General features: G+C 42.3%; 2 protein-coding genes across 4 annotated transcripts in view; one reads left to right on the plus strand and one right to left on the minus strand.

Annotated features, from left to right (window-relative positions):
* The window catches only part of polg (polymerase (DNA directed), gamma), a 47,671-nt gene extending 42,305 nt beyond the window's left edge, over positions 1–5,366 (plus strand). The window contains 2 exon segments of the mRNA XM_055660970.1: positions 1,429–1,589; positions 5,229–5,366. Of these exon segments, the coding sequence (XP_055516945.1) occupies positions 1,429–1,589; positions 5,229–5,293 (226 nt within the window). The 3' untranslated portion in view covers positions 5,294–5,366.
* The window catches only part of fanci (FA complementation group I), a 92,005-nt gene continuing 72,103 nt past the window's right edge, over positions 5,193–25,094 (minus strand). For 2 of the 3 annotated variants that reach the window (XM_055661516.1, XM_055661515.1), the window contains exons 30-38: positions 23,351–23,419; positions 21,187–21,283; positions 18,144–18,328; positions 15,791–15,847; positions 12,697–12,756; positions 10,087–10,173; positions 8,521–8,616; positions 6,746–6,877; positions 5,193–5,605 (exon numbers count right to left, since the gene is read on the minus strand). In XM_055661516.1, coding sequence (XP_055517491.1) covers positions 5,549–5,605; positions 6,746–6,877; positions 8,521–8,616; positions 10,087–10,173; positions 12,697–12,756; positions 15,791–15,847; positions 18,144–18,328; positions 21,187–21,283; positions 23,351–23,419 — 840 coding nt within the window. In that variant the 3' untranslated portion in view covers positions 5,193–5,548. The remainder of the gene's footprint in view (positions 5,606–6,745; positions 6,878–8,520; positions 8,617–10,086; positions 10,174–12,696; positions 12,757–15,790; positions 15,848–18,143; positions 18,329–21,186; positions 21,284–23,350; positions 23,420–25,094) is intronic. The other variant, XM_055661517.1, reaches the window with a different exon arrangement.

Raw genomic sequence — 25,094 nt, forward strand, 5'->3', positions numbered from 1 at the left:
GGGTCAAGACCCTTTTCAGATTGAAGAAGTCTTGACACAAAACGTCACCCATTGCTTCTCTCCAGAGATGCTGCCGGTCCCGCTGAGTTACTCCAGCTTTGTGTCCATCTTCAAATGACGTCACGCGCTCCATTGTTTGAAACCCTGGGGTGCGTTGCGGCATGTAATTTTCGCGCCCGAGGCCTTCTAATAATACCGCGACCGTCTCGGTTAATGATTTAACGTGACATCCATGAGGTTCGCGTAAATTTGCGTTCCAAGGAAACGCAAGTGGGACAGGCCCTTTACTCTACCAAGCAAACACCCCTCCCCCCTCACCAGTATTCACCTACCACGTAGCTACAACACAACAATAACAGTCTTACTTGCAGCAGCACAACTGGCCCGTACACGCAATATACGCAAATATATAATTGAAAAAGTTCAATAAATTAATATCCACAATACATGTGCAAAAAAAGCCCTGAAGTATCAAAACACAGTTCATAATTAAGGTTTGTATCGTGCTCAAGAGCCTGATGCTTATCGGGAAGAAAGACATAAAATGCTGGAGTAACTCAGCAGGTCAGGCAGCATCTCTGGAGAAAAGGAATAGGTGACGTTTTGGGTCAAAACTCTTCTGTGTTGGGAAGCTGTTCTTGAATCTAGTGGTTGTGGTTTTCAGACTTGTATACTTTCTTGCTGATGGTAGGAGAGAAATGGAAGCGAGACCAGTGTGGTGTCTTTGATGATTATGTCACAAATAACTCCAGTGTTGTGTTGGAAGGAACTGCGGGTGCTGGTTTCAACCGAAGGTAGACACAAAAAGCTGGTGTAATTCAGCGGGTTAGACAGCATCTTTGAGAAAAGGAATAGGTGGCAATTTGGGTCAATGCCCTTCTTCAAGCTGAGAGTCAGGGGAAAGGGAGACGAGAGATATCGACGGTGATATAGAACAAATGAATGATGATAGGCAAAAAAGTAATGATGATAAAGGAAACAGGCCATTGTTCGCTGTGGGCCAGGTGAAAACGAGTTACAGACAATGAGATTCAACAAGAAGACTTTGAAACTGGTACAACTTGGGAGGGATAGAGAGCTCCAGTGTTGAGTTGAGCAACACAGGTCTATTTTTGTGTTTTAAATGTCTCTGACCACATGCATAAATTCAAGTATGTTAAAATTGCAACGGATTATTGGGAATTACCCCTTCTGTTGCTATTACTTTTTATACTAAATATGAAGAATAATCAGAGAATGCTTTGTTCCCATTTAAAGGTATTTCAAGATTTAGCACCATCAAGCCAGGAAAACAAGTGGGAGGTTTAGGCAGATAAAATCATTTTAATGTTTGACAAGAAGAAATTAAAAAACGCTCTAATATGTATTTAATGGAACATTGTAAAGTGACCCGTACTAATAGTGAATCACAATTTTCCAAATTTCCAGTTGCATGTTTGCCCACAAGCTTGAGATGCAGGACCTGCCACAGTCCGTGGCATTCTTTAGCACGGTGGACATCGATCATTGCCTGAGGAAAGAAGTGATGATGGATTGCCAGACTCCATCTAATACTGCCGGGCTGCAGACACGATATGGGATCCCACCAGGTGAGTTTAGTTTAGAGATGCAGCGCGGAAACAGTCCCTTCGACCCACCGAGTCCGCGCCAACCAGCGATCACCAGCGTACACTCGTATTATCCAGCATACAAGGGACAATTTACAATTTTACCAAAGCCAATTAACCTACACACCTGTACGCCTTTCGAGTGTGGGAGGAAACTGGAGCACCGATAAAAACGCAAGCAGGTCACGGGGAGAACGTACAAACTCCGTACAGACAGCACCTGTAGTTAGGATCCAACCCAGGTCTCTGACACCATAAGGCAGTAACTCTACCACTGCGCCACCATGCTGCGAGGTTGACAGTGTGTGAGTTGTGTAATGTGACAAAATATAAATCACTTTTAACTGAACAAATGGCTTGAGATGAGAATGAATGAATGGATGCCAGAGAGTTGGAGGGTAAATGTTCAGGAAGGCAGTGAGGAATGCTGGTATCAAACTCAATATATTAATCTAACTTAATAAGATCAGCTTTTAATTGGAATTTGGGTGCTTTTCGTTTATTTTGGTGGGATATATTGTTGCTACTAATGCTTGAGGAGACATTTTCCAAGTTAAACTAAGCTGAGTGTTGCTATTTCTAAGTTTATTTAAAATATTGTGCTGTAAATGTCCATTGAACACCCAATAACACAATTGGTGCAGCATGTTCCTGGCTCAGTAAAACGAATCAGAGGGTTGGCTTGATGCTTGTTTGTTTGTGTTTACCAACATTGTCTCCATTGGACTTATTTTAAAAACTTCTTATTAAAGTCCTTTTTCAATTTATGTGGATGTTACTGGGTCTGGAAGGTTGGACATAAAGCTGGCCTGGGGGAGGGGGAACCTTTATAGAGATAAATCACAAGGGGGCACACAAAAAGCTGGAGTAACTCAGCGGGTCAGGCAACATCTCTGGAGAGAAGGAATGGTGACGTTTTGGGTTGAGACCCTTCTTCAGGCTAGTGAGGGAATGGGGAAACGAGAGATATAGATGATGATGTAGAGAGATTAAGAACAATGAATGAAATGTTCCAAAAAGTAACGATGATAAAGGAAACAGGCCATTGTTAGCGGTATGTTGGGTGAAAACGAGAAGCTAGTGCGACTTGGGTGGGAGAGGGATAGAGAGAGAGGTTACTTGAAGTTAGAAAAATCAATATTCAAACCACTGGGCTGTGAGCTGCCCAAGCACAAGAGGATATAGATAAGGTGAATATCCCATTCTTTTCCCTAAGCACTGGGAATCTAGTTAGCTTGTCATCTGATGGACTCAAGCAGCAGCGTTTGTAGCCAGGAGTTGGGTGTTTATGTGAGAGAACCCCATTTTCTGGCACTTACAGAACATGGTGGTAGTTTATTGTGGAATTGCTGTTATTTCTGGTTTAATAGTCTTAACAAATCCAATAATTCTTGCATGTTGGAGGAAGATAATGTGGCAAATTGATGCGGACAGCATTCTGTCTTCTCGACTATTTATATCTAGGATTGTGATCTTAAAGTAACCAATTGACTATTCAGGGCTGCAATAAGATTTATTTTCACCAAGAGGTAATCGATCTTTATAATTATCCTCTCGCGAGGACTTTGTTGTTGAGTAGATCAAAGACAGATGGTTTGTTCATAATATATTCAAGTAAAATGGCATTGAAGTAGAAGAACAGCCACAATTATGTTGAACGGCAGAGCCGGTGCAAGGGGCCGAAAAGCCGCTACCTACTTTGTTTTAATATTTATTAATCCTGGGACATAAAAGTTTTCGTGAGGAAATATACGTGAAAGTAAAAACACAGGAATGTAAAAACGCAGATGACAGAACGGATCAAGCAAGACATTCACTGCCTGAAAAGGTCCAAATCTTGCAATGTGGCAGGGGGAGGCAAAGCCATGATACAAATTTAGAAAGGCAAGACATGAAAGGGCCATTTTGTGCCAATGAATGGCTAATTGTGACGTGGATAAGTGATCATGAAGGAGGGAGACAACTGTACTTCTCTGAAGAGAAAATCTCAGTGACATATGGGTGGGATAAAACAATTAAGATCATGGAAATGACCTATAGACTGAAGTCTTTAAAACAAAAAAATCTTTCTATGGTTGAACTAACTCAGCAACATTTCACTCTTAATATATTGAGCTAATTTGAGTATTTAAATTGAATACTTTCATCCCTTCAACTCTTGGTTGAATATGATGTACATCCACAGACTAAACAAACAAATGGGCTCGCTGGTGCGAGGCTCCAGTTCCTCTGGTCTACAATGTACAACATAATTGACAGAGGGGCTTGTGAGAGCTGTGCAATACCAGATGTTAATTAATTAGCAGCTTTTACTCTTTGCTTTAAAAGATTAAGTGGCAGCACTTTAGTCATTATCATTTGAACCTTGCAAAATATACATCTGTGTTTTTTGGCACCATCTGTGCAAAAAAAAAAAAAGAGTATAAAGTTCAGGGTCCTGGCAAATGGCCCATTTAGCATTGCCTCCCCGCAAGCAGTTTTTGTCAGGATTTTTGTCAACCTCTCGAACAGTAGATTGGTACAGACTATATCCAAGTCCAATCGTAACCCTCCCCCTGGTTCCCCAGGATGGATAGTTTTTTGTAATGGGTGATTACATATTAAAGCATTTAAAACTGGAATGCTGCAGAGGAAATCTGAGATGGAGAACGGATTGTTGCTGATTGCTGTTGGGTAATTTTATTTTGGACAGAAATTGCACAGAATAACCCAGCGAGGATGCCCCTTGTCCTTTGCCCACCCACTTCATCGGTTGAAGGTCTCGATTATTCACTGTGTTAAGTGTTGCTGTATTTCACCTCTCGCTGCCAACAATAGAAGCAGCAGTCAGGGTTATCAATGCCTGTGTGTTCATAGGCTCTTCGTCTAATAGGGGTGCGTAGTCAGAATGAATCCCATTCTTTCATATACAAAGCCAGTCCATGCTGGAAGCCGGTTGAGGGAAATAGGGTTGCTAATACCAACAACTAGCGCAGTCCTGAAATACTTTCTACCTCATTGGAGACCCGTAGACTATCTTTGATCTGAAGAAGGGTTTCGGCTCAAAACGTTGCCTATTTCCTTCGCCCCATAGTTGCTGCTGCACCCGCTGAGTTGCTCCAGCACTTTCCAGCATCTGCAGTTCCTTCTTAAACGACTATCTTTGACCGGACTTTACTGGTTTTATCTTGCATTAAATGTTATTCACCTTATTTCCTTTATCGTATATCTGTACACTATGGATGGATTGATTGTAATCATGTATATTTTTTTCCTCTGACTGGTTAGCATGCAACCAAAGCTTTTCATTGTACCTCGGTGGTACACATGACAATAAACTAAATCCAAACTTGTGTGAAACTATGTCCACAGAATATAGCTGTGCTGTTAGCAAAAGGAAATATCTCTGGTATCCTTGGGCTTGAGGAGCAAACTTATACTTTAAAAAAAATTATTAGATTGCTTCACAAAACCATTCGGTGTGCTGTCAAATAAATGACAATTGATGAGCACAAATCCACATGTAAACATGTTCATTTAAAGGCTACTCAGTAATTTGGAAAAGAACAAGTCAAGATTAAATAACTTCATTTTCCACATTTTACATACTTTGTATAATTTATGCTTTTTTTTCTCCCGCAGGAGAGGCATTAGATATTTACCAAATCATTGAAAAAACAAATGGTTCCCTTAACAGAAGAAAATAAGTACAGAACAAGAGATCTTTGGACTACAAAAGACAACTTCGGGGAAAGTAGCAACACAGTTCACCCACAATGGTGTGTGGTTTTCCTGCAACATAAACGGTAAAAAATGGCAGCTCTGAGATTGCTCATTTGGCCCAACGTCTGGAATTCAGAATGACAAATGATTCAAGCTTGGCACAGACCGATTGTGAATGGCTTGCATCCTGAACTCTTATGTCCTCACTTACTGGGCTAATTATTCACCATTGCTCAAATTCATCTTTTCCTTCTTTTCTTTTTCGGTTCTCGGTTTTCATCAACGGTGGTATTTGACTAAATAAGGAAAGTAAAGTTCCACTGTATTAATTGCACAATATGGACACCTCTGTTTAAATATACGTGCTTCATTTAACACAGAACTTCAGCATTACTGAAAGACTACTTCTCTTTCCTGTGTTGTAATTACTATAATTGTATCAGTGTGAGATATGAACAACCACTTGGCAAATCAACGTGATTATTTCCCAGTGATTATTCATGGGTCAGGGATTAGAACCACTGGGTAGCAGTAATAACGGGGTGTATTTAAAGTCTCTTGGAACAAGTATGGGATTTGGCACATTTCTCACTATAATTGTGTGCTCCGTCCTCATTACCCTTCACCAATCAAAAGGGAATCAACTTGCACATTTAATCAAAGCAGAAAAGTTCCGTCTTTTCCATTCCAACTGTGTGAAATTCCTGACCTAATATAATATGCTCTCTATAAATTGATTACGTAAGATTAAAAAAAAAACATTTGTATATAATCATGATAAGAACCATGCTGGTTGCTTTACATGTTGCAATGTTTAAAATGGCCTTGTAAAAATGTCACCCTGAAATCAGTTTTGACTATCTCTCAGTCCACTTTGCACTTTACATGATTGAAAATAAAACTGCAGATGCCGGAAAGACCCAGCAGGTCAGGCAGCATCTGTGGACAGGGAAACCAAGTTCACGTTTCATATATATGTAAAGCAATATGTTTTTTTATGCACAGACGATGCCTGTCAGGTGTGTGGTGCCTCCAAATTATTTTTTTTTATTGCACGATGAAATCGTAGACTATGCTCAGTCTAGAAGACTGCCAGTTTTTTTTTACCCAAAATTGTTCTGTTCAAAACGTCCCCCCCCCCCCCCCACTCTCAACCCTGCAGATGCTGGTTTAAACCGAAGATAAACACAAAAAGCTGGAGTAACTCAGAGGGACAGGCAGCATCTCTGGAGAGAAGGAATGGATGACGTTTTGGGTCATTCAGACCCATTCCTTCTCTCCAGAGATGCTGCCTGTCCCGCTGAGTTACCCTGATCTTGTGTGTGTCTCTCCAGCTTTGTTCTGGCCTTTTCCTACCTCCAATGACCCCCCCCCCCCCCCCCCCCCCCCCCCCGCCTTCTTTCAGTCCAAAGAGGGTTCCGACCCGAAACGTTTACCTGTGCATCATCGTCATTCCCATCCTGCTGAACATCGCCCTCCTCCTGCTCCTGCAGCGCTGCATCCAACGTGGCTGCATTAATGCGGAAATCCCGGGACGTGCTGAGCTTCATGTACTGCATTAAGTTCACCTACAAGGAGGAAAAACACTCCCTCGGTAGAATGTGAGGTGGACCACACAAAAGCACAGGATGTTCAGCTGCTAAATAAAAGGATCCATGAAGACCACAAGTTGGTAAAGATCACTCGTATATCATGGTTGGATGAAAGGAAGAAGCAAGTCAATCAACTCATTTTTTCTAGAAGGAAGGATAGGCCAAAAGGCCACCTTCATCATAAGATTTATGAGAAGTGGAAAGAAACTGAGTTCACTGATTTTGTACAAGTTGTCCATTTTTTCACTGATATTATTGCAAGTGTACACAATTATTCACTATGGCCGATTAGTTGAGAGACAGTGTGCAGCAGATGCAGCAGATACAGCAGAGTTTAGAGATACAGCACTGACTCCACGCCGACCATGGATCACACTAGTTCTAGAATCCCACTTTTGCATACGCACCCGACACTCTGGGGCCAATTAACGTCTTTGGGATATCGGAGGAAACCCAATGCGGTTACAGAAAGAATGTGCAATCTCCACCCAGACAGCGTCCAAATTCAGAATCAAACCTTTGTCTCTGGCGCGATGAGGCAGCAGCGTCACTGTGTCGCCTCTGCCCCATTACTGAATAAACCAATAACCTTAAGCAGATTCCTGAAACTGTAAAGTTTGGGATAAACTTTCCTTCAGTAAACCAACTGAAGGAGCAGTTGGAACAATTAATCAAGTGAATGGCCCATGGTACACACTCAAACCTATTATTTATAGGCTGTCATTTTGAATTTGTTCATCTTCACCATCTTTAAGGTCTAAAAGTCAGGGGTTGTAGAATATTAAATTAAAACAACATGCATTTTATTGCACTTCACTGCCACACTAGTATAACATATAGCAGCAAATTCAACACTCAGATCTGCAATAGTGATCTAGCTAGCGGCAGTTACTACAAGTAGGAATCAATAGCACAGCCTTGCCATTGGTTGCACTATTTTTGACTGGGCGCTACTTCGAACAATCGCAATATTTTTGAGAACATCTAACTAAATTTGTTTTTCAAATCAATATTTCTTACAGGCAAATATATTGTAGATTGTGATGGGTAAAGAATAAAATTTGATGTAAATATATCTATAAAATTGAATAAAGCAACAAAATGATAAATCAGGACCTTGTACCTAATTATATGTTGTTAATTTGTTTTGTCGTTTAATGATATTCATCTGGCACATTTGTTCAATCTTGCTGCACTTGTAGGGAGGAAAATGAAAGCAGAAACATAACTAATCCAAAGGAAGTTGGGTTTGTTTACTCTGATACACAATTATGAATTGATCACAATTTATTTCAATATGCTGAAAGCAATATTGAAGATGATACAAAGCACAACGTGCTGGAGATAATCAGCCGGTCAGACATGATTGGTGCAGGGGATGTTTTGGATTTGGGTTGGGACCTTTCTTCAGGCTCAAAATTTCCATAGATGACGCTTGACATGTCAAGTTTCTCCACCAATTACAGCATCTGTCGTACCTTGTGGCTCAATTGAAGACGATACTAATGGTCTCAAGGAGGTTAATTATTTATTTTTAATTTAGTGTCTTTTATCTCTACCGATTAATGCAGATCATAAATTAACAGGATTTTGCCAACAGTTGAAGGACAGTTATCTACCTTTGATTTCTTGGTCAGGTGGATCAGGAATTTCTCATACTGCTCAATGGCAAATATTAGGTTGGGTACAGGCTTGGTTTCACGTAGAACTCGAGCCTGAAAATAGAATAACACGATTATAGGCAGCTTATCCTGAGGGGACATTCGCACCATATCAATGAGAAGAAAAATAATGATCGCAGCACAAGCTATTACATGCACTCAGTATTCACAACTATCCAATGTCTAAATCTCAATGGCCACAACAAGTTCTAAATTAGTTTCCACAAATGAGTGGATGACAAAGAACATTTGAACTCAAGGTTCTGTTTATACCATCTTTTATATAATGTAATAATTAATAAATGCTTGTAACCGAATGGTTAAATCAAAAATCACTTTAAAAAAATTATGTGTCACAAAAGGTCACAAGCAAAAATTAACAAATAACTACAACAAAGACTAAAGGTAGACAAAAATGCTGGAGAAACTCAGTGGATGAGGAAGCAATCAATGGAGAGAAGGAATGGGCGACGTTTCAGGTCGAGACCCTTCTTCAGACTGATGTCGGGGGGGGCGGGAAAAAGAAAGGAAGAGGCAGAGACAGTACTGTTTCCACCTCTTCCTTTCTTTTTCCTGCCCCCCCCCCAACATCAGTCTGAAGAAGGGTCTCGACCCAAAAAGTCACCTATTCCTTCTCTCCATAGATTGCTGCCTCACCCACTGAGTTTCTCCAGCATCTGCAGTTCTTTTTTAAACAAAGACTAAACTTCCTCAACTTCACATATACTGATAGGTGGAGGGTCAAAGACTGTTTAAGAATTAATGATTGGTTGACTGATACAGCCTGGGCACAGGCACTTTTGCTCACCGAGTCCACTCCGACCATCAATCATCCGCTCATACTAGTTCTGTGTTATCCCACTTTCGCATCTATTCCCTGCACACCAGGGACAATATACAGAAGCCAATTAACCTACAAACCCGCAATTCTTTGGGATGTGGGAGGAAACCAGAGCACTCAAAGGATTGACGTGAAGGACAATGGAGGACCCGGAGTGAGCTGTGAGGGACAGCTGTGAGGGACGGTGGGAGAGCAAAAGAGGGGCACTCTAGAACCCTCTGCCCAGGGGATTAGTCTGTGTTTGTTTGTTCCGGTGAAGGCGCTGTGCACACGGCAGCCAGCTAACCGTCGCTTGTCTTTTTCTTTTTTTCACTTTTAATTTCAACTTTTTGTGTAACTTGTGTTTTGTGACTGTCGGCGCACCAATTTCACTCCGGGGATGAATAAAGTTTTATCGTATCGTATCGAAACCTTTGCAGGGATTCGTAGGGAGGAAGTGTGAGATCCACCCAACAGCATTTGAGATCAGGATTGAACCCTGGTCTCTGGTGCTGTGAGGCAGTAGCTCTACCAGCTGCACCACTATACCGCCCACTAATCAGTGATGCACATCAATTTATCAATGGTTGACGTAATGGTTGAATAAGGCTGAATGAGCCAAGACAATAAATACAGTTCCCCATTCTCATTTACACGGAATAAAACGCTTCCACTCCAGGGTAAAGATTTTGCCGATTGTGTACCGTTGCTGCGGTAATAGATGCCATCTCCTTTTTGTCCTTTTTCTTCTCTGCGCCTCCTGCAAAGCTCATCGTCTCATTCTGGATATTCTAGTCAGGAAACAAGTTAGAATGATCAAACATTTGTTTCCACATTGATCTGCTCCACAACAGTCACAAGATATACACACACTTACAAGAGCTTAGGCAACACAAATTAGGTTTAATCTTTGATTTGTAACTTTGGCAGGGGCAGATGGAACTCCCAAAGTATCAATGATTGACATCTCAAATAGAAGGAATACAAAAAATTAATTAAAATGTTTAGCAAACTATTTTAGAAACAAATTATCGATACTGACCTTTGTTTACATTAAACTAGCCACTCAGGCAAATAAACTGAGTCTCGGACCAGAGGGCACAGCCTCAAAATCAAAAGCACATGGCTTTAGAATGGAAATTAGGAGGATTTTTTTTAGCCAGAGGGTTGAAATCATTGCCACAGATGGCTGTGGAGTCAAGTCATTGTGTATTTTTAAAGCGGAGATGGATAGATTCTTGATTAGTAAGGGTGTAAAAAGTTACAGGAAGAAGGCAGAATTGGAATTGAAGGGAAAAAATAGATCAGCCATAATCGAATGGCGGAGCAGAATCCATGGGTCGACTGGCCTAATTCTGCTCCTGTTTTATGATCTTATGCTTGTTGCGCCGTTAAGTATAACTGCGGATCGCAGTTCAACCCCTGTTTTTTGGAAGAATAACAAAGATTGCTGTGAGAAGATAGACACAAAATGCTGAAGTAGCTCAGTGGGTCAGGCAGCCAATCTGGAGAGAAGGAATGGGTGATGTTTCAGGTCGAGACCCTTCTTCAGACTTGGGCCAAGGGAAACATCAGTCCATGTGGGGGTTAATGTTTATCTATTGCTTTACAATTGTTTACTTATGTTTGGTTACTTCATATATGAAGTTTGTATGTGTATGATAGTTGTCTGTATATATATGTCTGTTGGTATTATGGGAAATTTCCTTGTGTTAGTATTATTATGATTAATTAATTGATTTTTAAATATGGTAGAAGTGTTGGGGAAAAGGGGTGAGATTTAATAAGTTATTCTTCTTCTCACTCCTTTTCGAGCTTGTACAGACACAGAGTTGGACATTGGAAATTTGCTTTTTGTTCTTTTCATTGCTTGTAAATATTGATTGTAATGTCCAATTATTTGATAATTTCGATTTTGTTACTATTAATGTCTTTAATGTCTTCACTTGTTCGGAATAAATAAAATAAATAAATAAAATAAATGTTCATGCTTATAAGTCTTATTCAGTGGTCAAAACTGGAATAGATGTACATGTATCATGTAAGATGAGAAATAAGCTTAGTTTAAATCACTATCAGTGTTGCCATCTCGACAACCAAGTTCATGTCTCCTCTTCTCAATCGTTCTTCCTGCAATATTACACCAACAACTTCTAGTGGGACTGAAGCTAATGTTCAGAACTAACAGGTCGGCGGGGGCGCAGCGAGGCGGCTGCCCTGCCAGCAGCGTGTTCGTCATTTCTACTTTTGTTATTTTTGGTGTGTCTAGTGTCAGTTTGGGTGTCTCTCGGTATGTCTTATGTGGGGCGTGGGGGAGAGGGGAAAGGGGGAAACCGCTTTTGGCCGCCTCCTCCACGGAGAGGCGACTTTTTCCATGTCGCCTCCCTCGCGGCCTAACATCATGGATTGGAGCGGCCTTTCCCGGAGTCGGGCCCGGAGCATCGGCAGCAGGTGCAGCGTGGACTTTCCATCGTGGAGCGGGCGAACCCTTGCCGGGGGTCGCCAGAGAGGAGTGCTCCGAATGCTATCCTGGTGTCGTTGACATCATGGGGCTGTGGTCTGCTGAGCTTCTAGCTGCGGGTGTGGCGTGGACTTGCCATCGGGAGCTTGGGATGCCTTGCTAGGGATCGACAGAGAAGAGCTCTGACCGACAGCCCGCGGCCGATAACATCCTGAAGCCGCGGTCTACGGAGCTTTGAGTCGCGGGCGTGGCGTGGACTGACCCTCGCTAGAGATCGCCGGAGAAGAGCTCTGTCCCGCCGGCCTATAACATCCTGAAACCGCGGACTCCGGTAGAAAAGTGCCGATTTGGAACCTCCAAGCGTGTTTCACCGCCCCGATGTCGGAGGTTAGATCATCCCAATGAGAGGGCATGTACATCGAGGGCCATCTGTAGTGGCTACTACGGGGGGTCTAACCACGGGTGAACAAGGGAGGAGGACTGGCTGAACCTTGTTGCCTTCCACCACAGTAAAGAATGCTGTGGTGGATGTTTGTGTTAAATGTTATTGTGTATCGTGTGTTCTTTTAAGTGTATCGCTGCTGGCAAATTCATTTCACTGCATGTAATGTGCATGTGACAAATAAAATTGACTTTGGCTTTGACTTTAATGGGAAGCCTTTCAACTTGCCATTATTCCCATTCAGGACCAAGATTACCCAAAGCTCAGCAACTGAGCGGCAGTGATGCAGACATCATTACATGTAACACACAAAATTGACCCTCTGCAATCACAAATATTAAATCACAAAGCTATCAAAATTGTTTGAAAATAATAACCACCAATAAATGCTAAAAATGAATAGTTACATACCTGAACATAGGTTATAAAAGCATAGCACTGTGGGGTCAGATGAGATCCCGAAAGTTTAACCTAAACACAACAGACCAAAAATGCATTAGCACATTCTTACTTTCCATGAAATCAGAGAATAGGAGATGGGCTGCATGTTTGTCCAAGATACCATTCAGTCCTCAATCTTAGATTCATGGACTGATACAGAGTGGAAACAGGCCCTTCGGCCCAATATGCCCACACCGGCCAACATGTCCCAGCTTTACTCGATCTACCTTCCTGCGTTTGGCCCACATCCCTTCAAACCTGTCCGACCCATGTACTGTACATCCATTTTATAATTCTATAATCTCTACTGAAAGGGCTGGATGTGGAGAGGATGTTTCCACTAGTGGGAGAGTCTTGGACCAGAGTTCAAAGCTTCAGAATAAAAGGACGTACCTTTAGAAAGGAGATGAACAATTTCTTTAGTCAGAGGGTGGTGAATCTGTGGAATCCATTGCCACGGATGGCTGTGGAGGTCAAGTCAATGGATATTTTTAAGGTGCAGATTGACAAATTCTTGATTAGTACGGGTGTCAGGGGTTATGGTCGGGAAGGCAGGTGAATGGGGTTGAGAGGAAAAGATAGTGAGTCGGATGAAAAGAAACTGAGTTGGATGATCAGCCATGATCATATTGAATGTCGGTGCAGGCTCGAAGGGCCGAATGGCCTACTCCTGCACCTATTTTCTATGTTTCTATGATAGATTGAATGGTGTAGATTTGATAGGCCGAATGATCTAATTCTGCTCCTGAGACTTCTGTAGAAACTGCCTGGGGGAAAAGGAGGAATTTTCACATGCTTTTTTTCTTGTAATAATGTGAAACTGGTGGAGCCTGGAAGCACATTGTTTCTCATGCTTTAGTTCAGCATTGTTTTTGAACATGAATATTTAAGGCCTAAGGAAGATTTTCTGCATTTGGTAAATACAAGTTTTAGATAGCATTATGTTGTATACCCAAAAGGGCACATTGTAGCTGTAATTTCCTACAAGAACCAGCTTTGAAAAACGGCAAACACGGAGGACAAAAATCAACCGATTATCACAAGATAAAAGCAGTGAAGGTGGACCACATTGTATACAGCACTGAACAGGCTCTGCGGCCTACAATGTCAGTGCCCAACATTATGGAGTTAAGCTAATCTCTGCCTGCACTTCTTCCAAATCTCTCTATTCCCTGCATATCCATGTGCCCACGCAAAAGCCTCTTAAATGCCTGTATCATATTTGCCTCCACCACCACCCATGTCAATGCATTCCAGGATTCCATGACTCTCAGTGAAAAAAAAACTTGCCCCTCACATCTGCTTTAGACCTTGTTCCTCTCACCTTAAAGCTATGCTGTCTAGTCTTTGACATTGCCACCCTGGGAAAAAAGGTTCGGACTGATCACCCGTTCACACCAGTTCTATGTTATCTCAATTTCGCATCCACTCCTTCCACACACGTGGCAATTCAGACTATTTATCCTAAAAACCTGCACGTCTTTAGGGTGTGAGAGGAAACAGAACCGCCCAGAGGAAACCTATGCAGTCACAGGGAGAACGTGCAAACTCCACACAGACAGCACCCAAGGACAGGATCAAACGCGAGTCTCTGGCGCTGTGATGCAGAGGCTCTACCAGCTACGCACTGTGCCGCCCTGTGAACATCAAGCAGCTTGTTTCAAACGTCTCCACCAACTAGCAGTATTTATTTGCTGCACACAAATTAGCAGTGCATTGATTTGCTGCCCTCAGGTGGTAGCACAGTTTGTAAAAGAAAATGCAACATTGATATTTTCAGCAACTGATCTTCTCAAACTATAAAACATAGGACTAAATTCGATATATATTGCACTAAACATAAGGGAACACAGTTATTAAAATAATTTTGACTTTGTCATTTGCCAAAGGGAGATAAATCCAGATAACAAAATTGCAAATTACACCATGCTTCACATTTGCCATCAAATAACATAACCTTTATACTTTAAAAAACATCAAGTTAATAAGCGAGTTCGGTATTCTGACTGAGCATGCCCAGGTCATAGGTCACAAGCGAAAAACAGTCTCGGCAATGGTGGTGCTGCATTGTGTGCAGGCTTGCGTTGCGTCCATGGTCGGGGTAGGCCCAGCTCTCTGTCGCTGCAGGTGCTGTTGAGTTGCTGTGGGCCGACCCCGTCCCCTCCCCGGTGTCCCATCCCTGTCCGTGGTGGCCTTGGGCTGGCGGGGTGGCCGCGGACTCGCAGCCGCTGGCTCCAGCTTGGCTCTGCCTGTCGCGCCGAGTTGGCCGGCAGCCCTCCACCTACACCCCCCTCCCCTCAGTCCGACACCCAGATCCTGCTAAAAGATGGGCAGCTGCCGGCCCTGCTCGAAGACGGGCGACTCGGAGCCACTGCTGCTGAATTCGTCCTGGTCGGAGAGAGAGTCTGTGGACGAGCTCCTGCTGGCTATGGGCAGGCTGGGCGCCCACTGGAGCTGCTGGTGCTGCTGGCGGCAGCAGCAACCTTCTCCCCCAAAACATCACCTATCCATGTTCTCCAGAGATGCTGCCTGAGCCACTGAGTTACTCCAGCTCTCTGCGTCTTTCTAAGGTTGCATATCAACTTCTTGATATTTCTTAATTTTAATTATGAGATAAGTCAAACCGAGGTGTTTAAGATGATAAAGGGACTGGATATTTTAGATACAGAGGAACTACTTATTTAGTGACACCATAACAATCTTAAAATTGGAGCCAGACCGTTAAGAAGTGAAGATAGACACAAAATGCTGGAGTAACTCAGCGGGCAGTATCTGTGGAGATGGGAATGTGAAATCAGGTAGCACTTGTGTTGCAGAGGTGGTGGTGGAGATTTTGAACTCTTACACTCCAGAGAGGTGAAATGAACTGAAAGTTTAATGAGGGATACAAAGATACATAAATAAAACTGGACTGGAAATTGGTGATGATCTAACAACGTATGTGGAATGTAGAGAGGCTTAATGGTCTACCAGCGATCTGATGCGAGGGACTTAATGCAGAATATTAATTATCCCCTCCCCTCAGAAAAAGTTACACGGAATAAATCAGCAGCTGATTACTTACTAATTTCTCAAATCTTGCAGGAAGATGTGCAGCATTTGTTGTGTAACCATGGATGTACTGGTGGGGGTACAAAAAATGTATATTTTACTCAGTAACAATGTTTGAGCCAAGAATATTACAATGCAGGCATTTAGAAAAAAAACCTTTCTGTAATGCCAGCAAAGTAAAATAATGTTTGCAACATCAGCCTTTTTCTAAACCATACTTAATTTGGTCAACTGGTGCAGAAGGGGAAGGAAAATGGATTCTTCTTTTCCTTCATAAAACATCAAAGAAACAATGAAACAAAACTGGATTGATTCCCAATGTGAGGGATTTTTCGACTGTGTTTGGTGCTGGAAACAGATGATGGTGGGTTGATTAAACTCATTACAATTGTCCAGTCAGAAAAAGAATGTCAACCAAAGACTGTAAAGGCACACGACTCATTTCACGTATGAACACGTTTTGTGCGTTTGCCAACTGGATAATAAATGGATCTTAAGCCCCTGTCCCACTTAGGAAACCTGAACGGAAACCTCTGGTGACCCAAGGTTTCCGTGAGGTTCCCGGAGGTTTTGGTCACTCTCCCTAATGGTTGAAAGTGGTTTCCGTGCAGTCGAGGCTTCTTCTAAGTTCCTGCGATTATTTCAACAAATTCAAAACCGGCTTCGACTAAAAATAGGTTGCCGTTTGGTCGAAGCCAGTGGAGTGGGGTCGCTATTTACTTACAGGCAGTCGAAGGCAATCTCCTTCGCTGACCGACCATTTTGATTGGCTCATTGGAGTTTTCAGCAAAGATTCTATAGGATCTTTGGTTTTCAGGACCTAGAAGATCCGCCGGAAGGTAAATTGCCCGCTAACCGTATTAAACTTCTTAAAACTGTCTCCACTCCTTCTCCCCCCCCCCCCCCTTCTCTGTCCTTCTTTCTTCTTCTCTCCCTCCCTCCCACGCTCTCTAAAGGACTTACCGTGCTCTGTGGAAACCGTTTAACTTCCTCTTCATCGCGCAGACAGCGCTCCTCCGCTGTCCCTGACCCCCACCTTCGCGATGTGTTTGTGTGTGTGTGTGTGTGCGGTCGGTAGCAAAGATCCTGTAGGATCTTTGGTCAGTAGATGCAGCTCACGCTTCAGTGGAGGCTTTCCAGGCGAGTGACCAAAACCTCTGGCGACTCACGGAAACCTTGGGTGGGGCGCAAGGTCACCAGAGGTTTCCGTTCAGGTTTCCTAAATGGGACAGGGGCATAACTTTTCAATATAAGTTCTACCCAATCACATGCTCACCCTGTGATTGAATGATGTTAGAATCGTACAACATGGAAACACAGGGTCTTCGCCAGAACTTTCCTATGCCGATGAAGATGCCCCATCAACACTAGTCCCACCCGCTCTAAACCCCTCTTATACATGTACCTGTCCAAACGCTTTTTAAATGTTGTTTATAGTACCTGGTTCAACTACCTCCTCTGGCAGCTCGTTCCATACAACCATCACCCTCTGTGGAAAAAGTTGCCTCTCAGTATCCTATTAAGTCTTTCCCCCCTCTCCTTAATCAAGTCAGAGAGTTAATTCAGTCACAGCTATTCAACATAGAAATAGGCCTTTCAGCCCAACTCACCCATGCCAACTGTGATGCCGATTTATGCTACCTCCGATCTAAGCCCAGATCCCTCTTCTCCTTTCCTATGTAAATGCCTTTTAACCACCCTAATTGTATTTGCCTTTACCATTTCTTCTGGCAGCTCATTCCACATATCCAGATGTGTGAAAAGCATGCCCTTCAGATCTCCTTTAAATTTACTCCCATAGGCTTCTGGCTCTATCTAGCCCATTATTTTCTAAACCTTGATAAGGTCATTCCTGAGCCTCCTTTGTTCCAGTAATAATAATCCCAGGCCCTTCAACATCTTGTAAGTAAAGTCCTTCATTCATGGCAACATCCTGGCGGTTATTATATGGTGATTCACCTTTCAATTTACTTCTGTTTTCTCCACCGTCCCATATAATTCTGAGCACAAGAAGAGAAAATTAATCCTTAAAATGCACATTGTAATTATGGTCCAGTGCATCAGAAATAATCAAGGCTATCACACCTCCAAATTCAGAGACAGTTTCTCCCCAGCTGTTATCAGGCAACTGACCCATCCTATCGCCAACTAGAGGGCAGTCCTGACCTACCATCTACATCGTTGGAGACCCTTGGACTCGTCTTGAATCGGATTTTACATTGAACTAAACGTTATTTCATTACCCGTGAATGGCTCGATTGTAATCACATACAGTCTTTCCGCTGACCGAACAGCATGCAATAAAAAAAGCTTTTCACTGTACCTCGGTACACGTGGCAACAAACTAAACAGTTCTGTGTACTTACGTATTTTACTAATGAGGTGAGAATGTTATACATTTTGCCCATCTCCTTCAAGAGAATGTCCACACAGCCTCCTGACGGAATGGATGTCTGTATCAGTTCATGGAATGTAGTCAGCAGAGTGCCCAGCTGAAGGATGATGGCTTTCTCAACAGGTTCTCTTGTAGTTGATCCTTGAGAGCTCTCATCTATAAATAGAGGGGAAAAAAATACTGGTGAGCTAATTTACTAAGAACAATTGCCTTTGCCTCCTTTCCTGGTGGCATTGACAGTCTTGCCAGGTTAGTCACCTCCAGCTTGTGGTAAGGTATTACCAAACCACTGATTCCGTACAGCGTAGCTCCCACAACACTTTCTCACGATCTAAAAGCACATAATACCCAGCGGAGAACAATATATTTCAGAATATGACGATTCATTCTCGTGCTGGCACTGGAAGAGTGAAAGGCCTGGATAGAGTAAATGTGGAGAGTTTAAGAAGGAACTGCAGATGTTGGAAAATCAAAGGTAGACAAAAGTGCTGGAGAAACTCAGCAGGTGAGGCGGCATCTATGGAGCGAAGGAAACAGGCAACGTTTCGGGTCGAAACCCTTCTTCAGTAAATGTGGAGAGGATGGTTCCACTAGTGGGAGAGTCTAGGACCAGAGGGCACAGCCTCAGAATAAAAGGATTAGGATCACACCTTTAGAAAGGAGATGAGGGGGAATTTCTTTTGTCAGTTGGTGGTGAATCTGTGGAATTCGTTGCCACTGAAGGCTGTGAAGGCCAAGCCATTGGGTATTTTTAAAGCGGGTATTTTTAAAGCAGGTTTTAACAACGACAACAGACACAAAATGCCAGAGAAACTCAGTGGGCCAGGCAGCAACTCTGGAGAAAAAGTATAGGTGACATTTCGGGTCGAGGCCCTTCTTCAGAGTGAGAGTCGGGGGGGGGGCGAGGAAAACTAGAGGAATGAAAAGTTACAGAATTGGTCACAGTTATGCAGAGTGAAGGTGCAAGATAAACGATTCACATGGATGTTACTGGGACTGGAAGGTTTGAGTTATGAAAAAAAAATGAAATGAAATGAAATGAAATGAAATGATTCAATTTATTGTCATTGTCAGTGTACAGTACAGAGACAACAAAATGCATTTTTAGCATCTCCCTTGAAAGGGAGACACAGGGCGTCGCGGTGTGCCCGCACCTGCCGCCGTAATTACATTCCATTACAGGCAAAGGTGGGTGAAGTGTCTTGCCCAAGGACACAACGACAGTATGCACTCCAAGCGGGATTTGAACCGGCTACCTTCCGGTCGCCAGCCGAACTCTTAGCCCATTGTGCTATCTGCCGCCCGAAAGATGAAAGATGAGAGCTGGGATTTTTGTTTTGTCCTGGAGTGTAGGAAAAAGAGGAAGGAAAGGTGAAATAATAAAGAAATTCCAGGCACTGGAACCTCAGCAGCAAGGTTGACTAAAGTGCAAATTTTAATCAAGGGGATGCATAAGGAGGAGTCTCTCAGGATTGTAGGGTGAAAGTAGGTGAAAGAGATGGGGAGATGGAAGGCACTGATTCTCTAGCTAAGAATGAAACAGAGTACAGCCCCATCCAGCTAGGCAATGGAGAAAAATAGTCTCAACCAAAGATTATAGAGGAACATTCCTCTATAATCTTTGGTGTCAACGATGTCAAAGTTCCAGGGAGAGAGAGAGAGAGAAAAACGGAGTTTGCCGTGATCACAATTACACGTGTAACTTTGCTAAGGCCTTTTCCAGCAAGTGGAGAAACTTGATTAGTGGGTGAAGAACAAGTTGTTCTAGAAAAGTTATGAGCAATGAGGCAGCTACAAGCACATTCACAGAGTAAAGAGAAAAGAGAAATTGGATTGAGGACAGATGAAAAGAGGGGAATTGACGAAAGGGATAGGTAAAGCACCAGAGGGTACCAAACCATTAGCAGCTGCACGCTGGGGGCCTGGAGAGTAAGCTGGGTTATTATCAGCTGGAGGGAAAGGAGTTAAAGGAACTGGATGAGGCCCAGGATGCCTTGTGGAGACAAAATGAATACATACCAAATTCTGGAGTAACTCAGCGGGACTGGCAGCCTCTCTGGGGAGAAGGAATTCTCTCCAGAGATGCTGCCTGTCCCTCTGAGTTACTCCAGCATGTTGTGTCTATCTTCAGTACAACCTGCAGTTCCTTCCTTCAGATACATAGGTGATGTTAGGATGTGCGAAAACAATGAAACCCAGACCCAACATAACTCAATGCTTTCTGAATTTTAATCAGGAAGGGGAATGGAAATAAGTTTCATTTTTTTGTCTGAGATATGTATACTTTATTTTCAGATAATACCTAGCAGTCTAAATAAACATCAGACCGTAAGAATTAGGCCATTCAGCATGTCATCTCTGCTCCATCACTCGATACCAATTTACTTTTCCCTCTCAACCCCATTCTCCTGCCTTCTCCCCGTAACATTTTTGGCCCTTACTAAACAAGAACCTATCAATCTGCTTTAAAATACCCTTTCATCATCCTTTTTGTCTAATCAAACAAAATGTTATTGCAATGAGATTAATGTAATTGCTTCCCTTATTATTGTAGAGGGAGCCTGAGGATGTTTACTGAGGAGATAAAGTGTGGAAACAGGCCCTTTGGCCCATCGAGTGCACGCCGACCATCGTTCACCCTTTCACGAGTTCTCTAATATCCCACTTTCGCATCCTACACATTAGGGGTAATTTACCGAAGCCAATTAACATACAGACCTGTTCACCTTTGGAATGTGGGAGGAAACCAGAGCACCCAGAGTAAACCCATTTGGTCACAGGAAGAACATACAAAGTCCACACAGACAGCATCTGTAGTTAGGGTCAAACTCTAGACTCTGGCGCTGTAAGGCAGTAGCTCTACTGCTGCGCCACTGTGCCGCCCCAAAAGATAACCAACATGATTGAAGCTTGGTATTATTTCACTGTTCAGTTATGCACTTAGCTGAGCTTGTATACTACTCCTGTGTTACACTGTGGCATCGTGAAGCCACTTGCTGTTCATAGTCTCCTACCTGTCAGAACTCTGTCAGAACTCAGCTGGGCCTTCAGTTTTGTAATAAGCCAATCTACTTCTTCCAAAACCTTCTCCACTTGGGACAAAATGAGCTGCTGTAAAAGAAAAAGTACATCAAATATTAATTCTGGTTCCTAAATATTCACTTTCATTCATTGGTTTAACTCAAACCATCATAAAATGAAAAGCAGAAATTAGCAGATGCTGGAAATCAGAGAGAAAATCAGAAAATGCTGGAAATACTCAGCAGGCCAGGCAGCAATTGGGGAAGAGGAAACCAAGTCAATGTTTCAGGTTGATGATGTTTAATGGGAATGGAGAAAATTAGCAATGAGACCGCCTGACAACAGGCTGGAACAAAAACAGAACATACAGGTAAAATTCAGCAAGTTAGACAGCATCCGTGGAAAAAGAAGCAGTCAACGTTATGGGTCTGCCACCCTTTGACAGACTGCGAAAGGGAGATGTGTTTTCAGCAGGAGGGGAATTTGGGTGAGGGACACGTGGAACAAATGTAATATTTTCAGCTTTTGCAACAACATTTCTTTATTTTTGTTGAACTGCTGCATTTTAATCACAGAATCGTAAAATGTGGGCATTTGATCCATTATATCAAAGCCTGCTTATTATAAATGTAATCTAGTTGCTCCTTTTCCCTGTGCCCAGTAAGTTAATTTCAATTCACCTATAAAAGCCATGATTATGCCTGGTTCCACCTTTAAAGCAATGCAATACACATCTTAACTTCTCATGTTAAAAAGATCCTCTGTGCTCAGATTATATTTACAGCATTCGTTTTTAGTTTTAGAGATACAGCTCTGAAACAGGCCATTCGGCCCACAGAGTCCACGCCGACTAGACAATTGTTTAGGGACAATTTACAATTTTTACCGAAACCGATTTACCTACAAACCTGTTTGTTTTTGGAGTGTGGGAGAAAACCAGAGCAGCCAGAGAAAACCCACGCAGTCACGGGTAGAGCATACAATCTCTATGCAGACAGCACAAATTGTCAGGATTGAACCCGGATCTCTGCCGCTGAAAGGCAGCAATACCGCTGCACCACCATGCTGCAATATTTTTATTTCTGATTTCCAGAATTTCCCTTTTCAAATTCCTGGCTCTCCTATTCAGGCCTGCTCCAGACGTGTATTTTAATTATTTACCTGTCACATTGCAACTCTCTTTAGCCCTGATACGATCATTGTTGTTTAATTTCTCCTCCCTTTCACTGCACCACCGCTCCTTCCCTTTTCTTTATACCTCTATTCCTTTCTCTTCATTTTCATCTGATATGTCATTTAAGCTTTCAAAGATCTGACAAAAGGACGTCATCCATAAACATGAACTCTGTTTTTCTCTCCGTATCTGGTGGAGCAAGTGACTCGCTTGCTGAGTATTTCCAGCAATATTTAATTCTGATTTACCAACACTTATACTTGTTCACGTTTGTATTCTTTAGAGTTTAGAGATACAGCGGGGAACAACCCATCGGCCTACAGAGTGCACACTGATCAGCGATGCACTAACAAGGGACAATTTTACAACTTACCGAAGCCAATTAACCTACAAACCAATACGTCTTTGGAATGTGGAAGGAAACTGGAGCACGTGGAGAAAACCCATGCAGCCACAGGGAGAACGTACAAACTCCACACAAATAGCACCCATAAAATTCACTATCTAACGTACTGTGGTGCACCATAATAAAGTTTGTGGCAACTCCAATGGACAAACTCCGACATTCTCAGGATATTCAGGCTGGCGCAAGAAATGCAGCCTTACTAGTGTTACGGCAGCACTAGACCAAGAACTAAACTTTAACAAAGACAATTTAAACTAATACTGCAATGCCTAAAGAAGAATAAACAGTTGCATTACCAAGGCAGAGCGGGGGAAGAATGAATCAAGATTCTCGCAAGCTGTTATGAAATCTCAGCATTGCACAACAAGCTCATCTTCACAACTGTCAGGTGAAAATATCTTTAAGGAAATTCTGCTTTGCAATCTCTCTGTCTCTCATCTCAAAAGTCTCTTTAAAACAAAACCACTTATTCTCGATAGCTTTTCTCACTTATTCATCAGTTTTTTCTCAGTGCTCGCTATTAAATAGTACAGCAAAAGGTAGTTATTTCCCAAAGAGCCGGCTACAGTGTGTATACCACCACAGTTGGAGCAGCAGTCTTCGCGTTCACCATGGCAAAATGAGATTGTTCCTCGGTTTCAATGTCCTAGGGAAGTCAAACAAGCAACATGGTTAGGTATGAATTCACACAAAATGGATGACAAGAATCATTCAAACATAAATAATGTAGGGTGCATTGCTATTGGTATAATACCAAAAATAAATGTTTTAAAGTTCTAGAGAAATTATAAAACTATTCATAGAAGCATATCCTTAGAACATGCAATTTTTAAAATAAGATTTCCTTTAATTATCCGAGGGAGAGGGAAGATGAATCTTCCTCCAGCTGAATACAATTTGTGAGGGAGTTCATGCTCATGGACTCCTTCACTGTCTCGTGGAAGACAGTGAGGGAGTCCCATCTACTGTCTCATGGAAGGAGCAAGCAGGATGACAAAATCTGTTTTTCTCATTTCAACCATTTGGTTCTAAATGCTTAATTCACCAATTACATCGTAACCCCCTCGAGAGGAGGTATAGTCACAAAAATATCCATTCGAGGGACTGGAATATCTTAATTTTACCAGAATCGACATAGTCTGTGAAATTGCGCAAGGTTATTGGTGACGATTAGGTTAAAAAACTTTCTTGGACTAATTTGGGCAAGATTTACAATCTGAATTTTATTTGAATAATTGGCTGACACAGAATCTGTGGCTCTACTTGATGAAAATAGTAAAGTTGCTCACCGATATTTCAGTCAGTTTGCTTGGATTCTGATTTTTGCGTGAGATATTTAGAAAAGGATTAGGATCTTCTGACTAGTCCTAATCACTCTTTCCCAAAATACGTTGTACAAAAAAATTTCTATTCCTCTTACACAGATTTCCTTAAATCCACAGATCTTGCATTAACAGTGAGATTAATTCCTAATTCACAAATGGAAATAAGCGGTCACGGTGGCGCAGTGGTAGAGTCGCTGCCTTACAGCGATTGCACTGCCGCTAACCCGGGTACGATCTCGACTACGGGTGCTGTCTGTACGGAGTCTCCCCGTGGGTTTCCTCCCACACTCCAAAGACGTACAGGTTTGTAGGTTAACTGGCTTGGTGTATGTGTAAAATTGTCCCTACAGTGTGTGTAGGGTAGTGTTAATGTGCTGGTCGGTGTGGACTCGGTGGGCTGAAGGGCCTGTTTCCGCGCTGTATCTCTAAACTAAACTAAACAAATGCAAATTCATGTATTTCACCGTACCTTGATACGCTTGACAATAAACTAAACGATTTTCTAAAATTATGTTAGTTATAATGCTATTGTGCTGGAAAATGGTCCTCTTTGCAACACACTTGAGTTATTCAGTCATGATCTCTAAAAATCTAGCTTCTACTAACCGCTTAATAAATAGATTTTATTTGCAGACCATATCAGGAACACTAGTAAAGCGCTGAATTTGCTTTAATATTACATTATTATAATTTAATAAAATTGGTTAATTTTCCATTTGATTATTTGCATTGGGCACAAACACTGCAGCACTCTTAAGTCATGAACTGATCATACTTTACTTTCAACAAAGAATAGACATGCAGCAGAAATTATTTGATTGCTTCCATTCCACCCCTCAATTCAATTTAAATCCCAACTCTTCGGAGGAGAGTTAATAGGAACCTGAGGGGCAACTTTTTTTTTTGTGCACATGTGAATGTTAAGAACGAGCAGCTGGAGAAGGTAGTTGAAGGAGTTACTATCGCAAAGTTTAAAAAACATTTACACGTGCATGG

The sequence above is a fragment of the Leucoraja erinacea genome, chromosome 33 (genome assembly GCF_028641065.1).
Source record: "Leucoraja erinacea ecotype New England chromosome 33, Leri_hhj_1, whole genome shotgun sequence".
Lineage (NCBI taxonomy): Eukaryota > Metazoa > Chordata > Chondrichthyes > Rajiformes > Rajidae > Leucoraja > Leucoraja erinaceus.